The 12193-nt window shown below is 42.3% G+C and overlaps 1 protein-coding gene across 1 annotated transcript in view; it reads left to right on the top strand.

Annotated features, from left to right (window-relative positions):
- Window positions 1-12193, top strand: part of kif28 (kinesin family member 28) — a 67616-nt gene that overhangs the window by 7337 nt on the left and 48086 nt on the right. The window contains exons 4-6 of the mRNA XM_041207556.1: window positions 1634-1669; window positions 4099-4323; window positions 9502-9656. Coding sequence (XP_041063490.1) covers window positions 1634-1669; window positions 4099-4323; window positions 9502-9656 — 416 coding nt within the window. The remainder of the gene's footprint in view (window positions 1-1633; window positions 1670-4098; window positions 4324-9501; window positions 9657-12193) is intronic.

The raw sequence follows: 12193 nt of genomic DNA on the forward strand, positions 1-12193 counted from the left end.
TCACAGTTTAAAAATAAGGGGTCTCCCATTTAAGACAGCAATGAGGAGGAATTTCTTCTCTCAGAGGGTCGTTAGTGTTTGGAATTTTCTTCCCCAGAGAGCAGTGGAGGCTGGATAATCTTTGAGAGATTAAAAATTAAAGGTTTCCTTTCAAAGATTTAAAATATTACAAAATATCTTACAGTTGGTGGTGGCAGAACTGACAGAGTAGATTCTGGGAAACAGGCATATGGAGAAAGTAGGTGAAATTTGAAGGGAACGTGGGGATGGGATGGGTGAATCAGAGATCAATAGCATTGGAGGATAAAGCATCTGAAAATAATAGCAGACAAGAATAGGAAGCAGAAGATAAGAGAGTATGAAATTCGGGTCAACAACATGGGGAAGGGGGGATATGGTTGTGGGATTGTCAGAATGTGATATTGGGCATGGTAGTATTGCAGGTACATGTAACTGGATTGAAGGATGGAGAACATGAAGACAACATAATGCAGCAATAGTAAAGGAATGAGGAAGAAGAAGACAACAGGGCAGTGAGGAAGATATCGGGAAGTGAAGCCACACCTGTACTAAATCAGCAGGAGTGTTGAAGTGTTGGGAAGTGGTTGAAGAAACAATAAAAGCAAGACCATTTTGGGGGGATGCAAGAGAGAAGGGATTATCAGGAACGAGGAAGAGCAACACTAACAAGGGATTGATGAACTGGGAACAACGCAGGAGATGATAGGAATAAGAGACCTAGTGAAAGAAGAGAAAAGAGAGGATTAAGCAGAAAAGCAGAAACAAAGCAAAGCAGAAAAAGGGCAGAACCAGAAGTGGAGAGAACAAAGGGTAGAAAGGGAGATGGCAACAGAAGTGGACATAAAGAGAGAAAACAGAACAGCACACATATAAAAAAAAAACTAAATGGGAGGGAACACAGGAAAAAGATATAATTGAAGACATCAATTTCTTTTGATAGGATAGGTGTAGAATGAATGTATCCTCCAATTGACCATGTTCAGTAAGATCTGTTTGAATATATTATATATATTCATGTTTTACTCTGGCCTGGCAACAGTGGACAATGTGTAGATTGTAATCTTCCACTACTGACCAGAATAACTTGACAAATCATGTAAGCCAAATGTGTCTTTAGGTGCTAGTTCACAAATTAAACACAGCAGTTACAAATCTATGTTCCACTATCACACAGCACTATTTTCACACATGAACAGTGTTGAGGAACATCCCAATCAAACTAAACCACAGGAACAGGAAAACTCATTTAAGAGGAAATTTGATAGTTGGGATACATTATGAACTCTGCTTGATATTTCTGAATGAAGTCAAAGTATTAGTTCAGTGTTAAAACTTAAAAATTACTTTTTAACTCTAAACTTTGGCAGTATTGTTCCTGGGGGGGATCCAAAACACTCAGTTGAATTTCTGATTTGAACTGGCTTGAGTTGACCTATTGTTGCCCGTTTATATTAATGGTAGAATGTGGTTATTAATTGAATTGTGATTGGCACTGAAACGTCAGTCAGTCTGGAATACCTGGAGAGGTTAATGATATTAGGGAGAGATGTCTGTGTTATGAACATAGGATGATTTTGTTGAACGTAACATGTCCCAAACTTTTCTTTTACAGATTTATTTCAGCATGTTGGAAATCTACAATGAAAAGGTAATTTTCCCTCTCTACTGGGATATGTATGAAATACAGTCCTCTCAGCAATAGCGTGAATGTATGCTTTAAGTTGGTGATGCACTGGTACTAGATAAAGGCAAGCCCTAAGGGGATAGATTCAAAGATCTTTCCAGTGTTTTAGTCCAACGTGAAGTGATTCGCTTTGAAGGGAAGAATGAAGAGAAGCAATGCAACTTAAAATGGTACAAGTTCAAAGCTGGTGCCTTTTAAAAGAGGCTTCTGGGATCCTTATCTTATAAGCAGAGGCAATGCAATGTACATTTTATGAACTTAATTAAGCCATATTAAGAATCTTTGCATTATAGGAAAAGCTCAAGCTACCTCATCTGTTCCAGTGCAGAAAATAATATATTAGGTGCCAACAAGTTCTCCAGTTAGTTTATGAAGAGAAGTTTCTGGTTCCCACACATAGGCCAGGATTTTACAGTTGGCATGCGAGGGTGGGCCTGACACGCTGGCACATAAAATGACGCGCCATGGTTCATTCGGTAGGCACCCGCTGGAGTCAGCTGTGTGCCTGCTGATAATTAAAAGGCCTATCAAGGCCACCAAGGAATTAATTCATTTCAAATCTACGCTACCCGTCCAACCTTACGGTTGGCAGGCAGGCAAAAAGGCCAAGCGGCCTTTACGTTTTTTAGGTGCACCTCATCCACGAGTGGGATGAGTTTTCCTAAACCTATTACAAACAAAATATTAACTTCTTATGGAAAATAAAAACATGTACCATCTCATGTGACACAGTCACATGAGGGGACAAGTTTCATTAAATTTTTATTTCATGTATTTAGTTTTTTCAAAAGCGCTTCAATCTCCCTGAGGCAGCTCCGTGCCTCAGGGAGATTTCTGCGCTCTTTCACGTGCATGCACAAAAAAACGCAGGCCCCTCCTCCCCTGCCCCCCAACCACACCCCCCCCCAATCCGCACAGGTAGCTAGATCTACCGCTCGCGTCTTATAATGGGTGGGCCTTAATTGGCCCGCCCACGTAAATTGGCAGTGCGGAGCCGATCGCGGGCGGTGGTGGGGTTCCTGACCCGCTCCTGCTGAGCCCGCCTGGCACAGGAAAAATTCAAGCCATAGGGGTAGAATTTTACATCCCGCAGGTGGGTGCACCCCCAACCCGATCAGGCGTAAAATTGTGCGAGAAGACGTTGGGCGAGCGTCCTGACATCATTGCGCACTCGGGTGATATTTCGCTCGGCAGGCGCGCCCAGAAGTTGGATGCGTGCCCGCCGACAATTAAGAGGGCACCCATTAATAGAGCAATTGTCTCTGATTTCTTTGCAGCCCTTCCAACCTTACAGTTGGCAGACGGGCAAACCGGCCAGGCGGCCTTTGCATTTTTCATCAAACCTCCTCCAAGGACGGGATGAAATTTCCGTTATGAAGTAAAATATAAATAAATATCAGTGGACAGCATTTTTATCAGCTATATTTTCAGATGCATGGACATTTTTTTTTTGCAGCTTTTTACTACTTTGTTTGACATTTTCAGGTCTGCAGCTCCTTGAGGCAGCGGTCTGCCTCGAGGGAGCTTCCTGCAGCGCTCACCCCTGCCCGCGGTGACATCATCGCCCGTCTCTTCTCTCGGCAGCACTGGGCCTTTCAGTCCGTGTTTCATGCTGGCCGGCCGTTAATCGGACAGCCAGCGTGAAATCGCAGTCAGGGGTGGATCGTGATTGGGGACCTGATTCCCGATCACTCCCAGGCCCGACGGTTGTGCGCGTCAGCCAAAGGTAAAATTCAGGCCGTAATTGTTCGACATTACCTAGGATGTTGATGGGGCATGGACGTGCTCACTCCAAAGCAGAGTGAAGACTGGGCACATCATTGATGTGATCAGATTTATCTTCACAATCTAAGCTTTGCCACTGGTTGAAACACCATCCTTTAAAATGGTTTGTAACCAAGGGAAAGGCTTCTCTTTAGACAAATATTGTTCTTAACTTCAAAATAGAATGAGAGTGAAGATGGGTGGGGCAAAGATGAATGGTAAATAAAAGATGTTTAGTTAAAATAAGTACCAAAAATGGTGAACAATGATGTAAAAGAATAAAGCTAAGCTAAGTAAGAAAAAGAGACTTGAGAGAATAAGCGGAAAAGAAGGTTTGATAGGGCCAATGATGGGTTTACATTTTTTTTACAGAAGGAGTTACTTTAGCATTATTATTACTACTTAAATGCACAATTTACAGTAATTTGGGTAAAGTTGATAATTGTGCAGGTTTATTACTGTAAGATTAGGGTTCATTTCAGTCTCACCATTAATGAGCTGAAAACTTAATAAAACCTGCCTGTGACAGGGGGGACTGGAATTTCCTTTCTTGCCAGCAGTCTAAGGGTTAAATCAGAGACTCACGGTCTATATATTACTACCGCATCTAAAATAAATCTGTTTCCTAGGTGATTGACTTGTTATCCAAGAGTAAACAGCCTGGAGGTCTAAAAGTGCGAGAAAGCCCCCAAAAGGGTTTCTATGTGGAAGGTCGAAAGTCCGTGCCTTGTGAAAGCTACGATCAGGTTGAACAGTTGATGAAGGAAGGAAATAAGAAGAGGATCACAGCCTCCACCAATATCAACACGACCAGCAGTCGTTCACACATGATCATCACCATCCAATTCAAACAGGTACAGGTCAGTGGGTCATGTGTGGTGACACCAGGGCAGACAATTTTCTTTGTCATTAACCATTGTTATATTCAGCAAAGTTTCCTATTGTATAAATGACCTAGACTTAGGTATACAGGGCATAGTTTCAAAGTCTGCAGATGACATGAAACCCAGAAATCTCGTAAACAGTGAGGAAGAAAGTAACAGAGCTCAGGAGGACATTGACTAGTAAAATGGGCAGACACGTGGCAGATAAAATTTAAAGCAGAGACATGTGATGTGATTCACTTTGGTTCGAAGAACGAAGAGAGGCAACATAAATAAAATGGTACAAGTTTAAAGCCTTTTGAAGAGGCTTCCAGTATCCTTATCTCATAAACAGAGGCATAGAGTACAAATGTAAGTATGTTATACTAAAACATTGATTGATAAATGTAATGAGCTTGGTGTATCGGACAGGTTTCTTACTTGGAACAAATAACTTTATTACAGAGCTCGTTCAGAAGCTACATGCTTGAACCAGGTCCACAACTAGAAAGCTCCGCCCCTAAGATTACCCAACCTTAGGGCTCATTCGTCAGTATAATCACGTAACCCCTAAAGGCGGTAGGAAAGGTCATACCTATAATCACAACATTTCCTCCCACTTTAGTTATTTTACAGTTCCTACTTACAAAGAGTGCTTTAATCCACAACATATACATATATACAGGTCAAGTGGTTAAAGCTTAAGTCTCTGAAGTGGTTTTCTTCTTTTGTTAGAGTGGCATAGCTCTACCACTTGAGATTCTCCCACTGGATCAACATGATCAGGAACTGTAGCATTGAGGACATCCTTAGACAGCTGAAGTTCAGGATTAGGCAATTCAACAGAGACATCAGGAACGCCTATTCAAAGTCGATCTGTCACCTCAGGGATTAAAGGTTCAACATCAATTACAGGTGGAATAGCTGGTTGTTGGAATGTTTCTCTATTTCTCAGATGATTCACATGTTTTCGAACAATCGGTTTTCCACTTCCACTTGGAATGACAAAGGTCCAGTTTTGGAGACAATTGTACCAGGGACCCAATTAGGTCCATTTTCAAAATCCCGCACAAAAACTGTATCCCCCACAGTAAATCTTTGAGCTTTTCCATGGCGCGCTTCAAATCAATATTAACTTCTGCAACTAAGCAGCGCTAAATTGTGTCATCGTGAGTGCCACAAACCAACCGGTCCCACAGCATGTCATTGAGTGTATCTCTGGAGTTGCAGTGCTCAGTCAACTGCTTCAACTTTGCTATATAAGTTGCGATAAACTCTCCCAGGGCCCTTACTCTGGATTTAGACTTAAATCTCTGCATTATTACCAATGGCTTTGGTTGAAGATGCGTCTTCACGAGGTCTACCAATTCATTAACAGATTTCAAATTTGGCGCATTTGGGGTCATCAGCCTATGGATGAGGTTATTTGTCTTGCGACAATAGGCCCTTGAAAGAATTGCTTTCCGCTTCTCCTCCGCTGCTATTTCATTCACCACAAAATAAAAATCTAGGTGCTCTATGTACTGGCTCCAGTCTTCCATGACGAGACATGAGGGTTGATTCTGCTGAAGGCTGGCATGACTGGTGAGTGTACATTTCTTTCTTTCTTTAAGAATTGATGTACTCACATTCACAAGGGCGAAGTGCAGCATCAGAGATATTTATCTTCATCGCCAATTATAATGAACTAGATGGACTTGAAACAGGTAACTTAATTACAGATAAAAGCAAAATACTGCGGATGCTGGAAATCTGAAACAAAAACAGAAAATGCTGGAAAAACTCAGCAGGTCTGACAGCGTCTGTGGAGAGAGAAAAACAAAGTTAACATTTCGAGTCCGTATGATCCTTCTTCAGAATCTAATTACAGAGCTCGTTTGTGCTTGAACCAGGTCCATGACTAGAAAGCTCCACCCCTAAGATTACCCGCGCTAGGGGTTCATTCGTCAGTACAATGGCGTGACCTCTAAAGGCAGTAGATAAGATTATACCTACAATCACTACGATAAATAAAAATTAGGATAGAACCCCTGCGGGAGTGTTGGCACTCACTTCTATGTTCACAAATGTGGAACGAGTCATGCAAGCAAATTAACAGATGTGTAGATGGAGCTGTGCCCTTACCCCAGTGAGAGAGAAGCAATGCCTTCACAGAATAATAAAGGGAAAAAGTTGGAGCATATTAAAAAATATAGTCCTTATAATCATAATACAATAGGGATAAGTTTTTGATGAATTGATTCGGTGTTGGGAATGTAGAACAGCCTGTGAAGGGGGCAGCATGCTGGTAAATTCGAAGACAGCCATGTAGCTGAGAAAGGGATCTCGTGAGGGAAGAGTGACTGAACTTTTTTCATTTTGTGTCTGGTCAGATTGAGTTGATCCTTGAAAACATTGCAGGACTGGAGAAAGGACAGGGGAGTGGGACTAATTAGTTAATTCTTTCAAAGAGCCAACACAGGCACAATGCTGTATTATTCTATGATATTCTGGGAACCAGACTTTAGAAAAGATGCCTTAGATCCTAGTAACAGCAGAGGAGGTTTGCTAGAATGATACCAGGAAAGGAAGACTTTGATTACATAGACAGACTAGTGATATGTGTCAAATAAGTAAGTTTTAAGCAGCACATTTTAAAGGAGGAGGGAGAGGTGGAAAGGCTTAGGGTCTAGACAGCTGAAGGCACAATCTTCAACGCTGACACAACTAAAATCAGGGACATGCATGAAGTCAAAATTGGAGGAGTGCAGAGACTGCAGAGGATCAGAGGAGGTTACAGATATAGGGAGGGGTGGAAGAAATAAGGAGGGAGAAGATTAAATATGAGGGTAAACTAGCCAGTAATATAAAAGAAGATTGCAAGAGTTTTTTTAGATATATAAAGGGTAAGAGAGAGGCAAAAGTGGATATTGGGCCACTGGAAAATGACGCTGGAGAAGTTGTAGTGGGGCACAAAGAAATGGCGGAGGAACTAAATAGGTACTTTGCATCAGTCTTCACGGTGGAAGACACGAGTAACATCCCCAAAATTCAAGAGAGTTGGGGGGCAGAGGTGAGTATGGTGGCCATTACCAAGGAGAAGGTGCTAGGAAAACTGAAAGGTCTGAAGGTGGATAAATCACCTGGACCAGATGGATTACACGCCAGAGTTCTGAAGGAGATAGCTGAAGAGATAGTGGAGGCATTAGTGATGATCTTTCAGGAATCACTAGAGTCAGGGAGGGTCCCAGAGGACTAGAAATCACTAATGTAACCCCTCTGTTTAAGAAGGGAGTGAGGCAAAAGACGGGAAATTACAGGCTGATTAGCCTGACCTCGGTCGTTGGTAAAATTTTAGAGTCCATTATTAAAGATGAGATTTCAGAATACTTTGAAGTGCATGGTAAAGTAGGGCAAAGTCAGCATGGTTTCATCAAGGGGAGGTCATGCCTGACAAATCTGTTAGAATTCTTTGAGGAGGTAACGAGTAGGTTAGACAAAGGAGAGTCAATGGATGTTATCTACTTGGACTTCCAGAAGGCCTTTGACAAGGTGTCGCAAAGGAGGCTGCTCAATAAGATAAGAGCCCATGGTGTTAGAGGCAAGGTACTAGCATGGATAGAAGATTGGCTGTCTGGCAGGAGGCAGAGAGTGGGGATAAGGGGGTCCTTCTCAGGATGGCGGCCTAGATGAAGGAACTGAGGGCATCCTGGCTACGTTTGCAGATGATACAAAGTTAGGTGGAGGGACAGGTAGTATTGAGGAGGCATGGAGGCGGCAGAAGGATTTGCTTAGGTTAGGAGAATGGGCAAAGAAGTGGCAGATGGAATACAACGTGGGGAAGTGTGAGGTCATGCACTTTGGTAGGAAGAATAGAGGCATAGACTATTTTCTAAATGGGGAGAGAATTCAGAAATCTGGAGTGCAAGGGGACTTGGGAGTCCTAGTCCAGGATTCTCTTAAGGTTAACTTGCAGGTTGAGTCGGTAGTTAGGAAGGCAAATGCAATGTTGGCATTTATTTCGAGAGGACTAGAATATAAAAGCAGGCATGTGCTACTGAGGCTTTATAAGGCTCTGGTCAGACCACATTTAGAATATTGTGAGCAAATTTGGGCCCCGTATCTCAGGAAGGATGTTCTGGCCCTGGAGAGGGTCCAGAGGAGGTTCACAAGAACGATCCCAGGAATGAAAGGCTTAACATATGAGGAACGTTTGAGGACTCTGGGTCTATACTCGATGGAGTTTAGAAGGATGAGGGGTATCTGATTGAAACTTACAGAATACTGAAAGGCCTGGATTGAGTGGACGTGGGGAAGATGTTTCCATTAGTAGGAGAGACTAGGACCTGAGGGCACAGCCTCAGAGTAAAGGGAAGACCTTTTAGAACAGAGATGAGGAGAAACTTCTTTAGCCAGAAAGTGGTGAATGTATGGAATTCATTGCCACAGAAGGCTGTGGAGGCCAGGTCATTGAGTGTATTTAAGACGGAGATAGATAGGTTCTTGATTATAAGGGAATCAAAGGTTACGGGGAGAAGGCGGGAGAATGGGGTTGGGAAATTTATCAGCCATGATTGAATGGCAGAGCAGACTCGATGGGCCGAATGGCCTAATTTCTGCTCCTATATCTTATGGTCTTATGGGCCTTGTAGGGATTTGAAAATGAAGATAACAATTTTTAAATTGAGGTGTTAATTTGGAGCCAGTGTAAGTTAGCGAGCCCAGGCGTGATAGGTGAATGGGTCTTGGTGCAAGTTAGGATACGAGAAGCAGAGTTCTGGATGAGTTCAGTTTTACAGGGGGTGGAAGGAGGGAGGCCAGTCTGGAGATATCGGAATAGTTGGGTCTGTTGAAAACCACTGATAGACAAAAATTGGACATGGTCATCTAGGTAGGGATGTTTTTTACCCAATAGTACACTATGTTTATAATGTTGACCAATTCAATAGATTCTCTTGCTGCTATAGTCCAAATGACAAGCATTTCAGTCACTTGAGGGATGTTTTAAAATATGAGCGTAAGGAAGAGGAGTTCATTGCCGAGTACATCATTGTACATTTACTGAAGCTCAATTTATGGAGAAGAACCACATCCCTTTTTAAGAAGAAATGGTCAATGGTGCCAACGTTTAGTTGGCTTGCTGATTGTAGAACACAAATCACATATTCTGCTTGATGTGCTTTCACACAGGTATTTTTAAAAGACCACTTAACAAAACAGTCTGACATAAATTTGGTGGATTTGGCTGGCAGCGAGAGGCAGAAGACCTCTGGTTCCGAGGGGGACCGGCTGAGAGAGGGAACCGCCATCAACCTCAGCTTAACTACGCTGGGCAATGTCATCAGGTGGGACCACAGAGGAAGCAAACTTAGACTGCATGGAGATAAGTCGAGGTTACGTGAGTTTAAATCTCCAGATTAATTTTCTCTCCATCTTTGAAAAATATTTACAAAGAAAGTGTACCTTCTGGGAATGTCACGGTGAATTCATATCCATCTCCTGGCAGCTCTGTTGAACTTGTCTCCCGTTCACGGACACTGTAAAAGGTGTTTCCCCAAAGTCACCTGTGAACAATGTATCTGTACGTGTGTGTGTGCAGTTTCTTACCCAGGGAGTTAGAAATTTAATTTAAAATAACCCAGCAGTGAAGCATTTACTTAAAGAAAGGTTAGTTTATTTTATTCTATTGCCCTGTAAGTTACCTAAGAAAAGATAAAGTTATGAACACATACACCCATGAAGATTAATTACAAATGAAGATAAAACAATGTTTATAAGAACTGAATCAGTTTAGTTCATATTTGGTGCAGGCCCTGATATTTTTAGTACATTTTTGGTACAGTTCCACTGGCCACTGAAGTCCTCTGATACTTTGGGCTCTCTTCATGCAAGTGCTGGCAGGTTGTTTGACCTTTGGAGGCTTCGCAGTTTAGTTCAATCCTCCTTAGGATGCTTGCTTGCACGTGCTCTACGCAGCAGGAGTCACTGGATAGGGGAGGGAGGGAGGAAATGTTTAAATTATGATGAAGAGGCTTGATGGACCTGCTGACCTTTGTGTACCTGTCAATTTTGTATGTTCAACAAGCAATCAAGAGTAGAAGCTCTGGTTGCTTAGTTTCCCGAGGTACTGAGGTCAGTTGCTGACACGATTATGGCGAAAAGTAATTGAAATAATCCTTAGGAATCAATTTTATTTTGTTTGTGGCTTTTTCCCACCTCTTCTGAAGGCACTGATACTTTTAGGGATTTGTCCCCAGGCACTAAATAATACCCTAACCTGGCCATCACTCTTTCCTGTGGGCTCAGTGTGTGCTGAAGAGGAATCCTGACTTCCTTTCCAAGTGGCACAAGGGATATTATGGAGGCTGATTGCTGCCGAGCACAGATCAGCCAACCCAAGAAACAGACATGATCTATATGATTCAATACCACAACCAGATAGTGCCTTTACCAACATGACTGTCAGGCTTGTTCTCTCAGCTCTTCATGCAAATTGTTCTGCCCAGTTGGTGGTTGTCTTCTTAAAGTGCTCCTATCTTCCCGACTAACCGCAATGTGAATTGTTTTGTACGCACTGATTTGCCACATAATCTTACATATCTGATTCATCTCAGAGGATAATGCAGTTCTAAATCTACAACTGGTTTATTTACAGTGCTTAAAATATCACTACAATCGCAGGGATTCAACACTTATGGTTTCAGCCAGAACCCTTTGTGTTTCCAGAACCATTTGTATGGTATCAGTTGCTTAAGCTCTCTAGCTTTACACACAGGCTTAAGTATTCAAGCATGGTGAACATGGATTAGTGAACAGACTAATGCGATCAAACACAACCATTGCACCTCTCAAACACAGACCAATCAAGCCATTGAACACTACACAAATATGTCAATGTTTATGGTTAGCAATATGTACATCATGAAAATGTTGGGCAGAAAGAGGCCAATTGGTCTATCAAGCCTACCCCTCACTCATGATGGTTGGGGCATCATGACTTGACACGTCCTTTAATTCATCCTATCCCACCTCCTCCCCTTTAGCCCAATAGCCATAACTCTGGAAAATTCTCCGACTCCCTCAGGTGATCAAAACCAGTCCAGGAGATCATGTGAACCAAGTAGCCTCTTTATAAAAATAGAAAATGCTACAAAACCTCAGCAGGTCTGGCAGCATCTGTGGAGAGAGAAACAGAGTTTAATGTTTTGAGTCCAACATGACTTTTTCACAGCTTCGTTAATGCTGGACTGATTACCAACATGGCTATCGGGAGAAGGGTCACTCACCATTTCCTCCTGAAACTACCTAGAAAGCTCTGTTGAGTTAAATGTTTATACAGGTACATTCTTTTTCTTCAACATGCTATGTAAGAAATGTTGAAATAATTAGTGTCTCCTCCACAGTTAACAGATGAAAGTCATTGTCACTTGTGACTCCAGCTGTATAAACTGGCTACCAAATCTCTCTCAATACTGGCAGTTCAGTGATAAAATAAGACCAGTACTTTGTTACCGGAACTAGATGGCTCTAAGTAAATGGGTTAGGACTCCAGTACAACAACAGGATAAATCTAGCAGCTGAAGGAGGGCGGTGGGTTGATGTGTCTGGTGCAACCCACACTGGCAGCTAGGCTGGAGAATCCCTATCTAAGAAACAAGTAAAGAAGGCCCTGGAAATGCTCAGCAGGTGAGTAAATGAAGAAACAGTTCAGATAACATTTTGGGTTTTAGCCATCGGATTAGGAAATGCGGGGAGTAAAAGTTGCAAGATAGGTTAATGAGTTTCACAAAGTAGCATCTGATGGTCTTCATGGTCTATTGATTCATTGATGTGTTTTAGGCAAATATCCTCTGCAGTCAGGCACACATGGAATTTGCAGCAT

Source organism: Carcharodon carcharias, chromosome 2 (assembly GCF_017639515.1).
Source record: "Carcharodon carcharias isolate sCarCar2 chromosome 2, sCarCar2.pri, whole genome shotgun sequence".
NCBI classification, from domain to species: Eukaryota; Metazoa; Chordata; class Chondrichthyes; order Lamniformes; family Lamnidae; genus Carcharodon; species Carcharodon carcharias.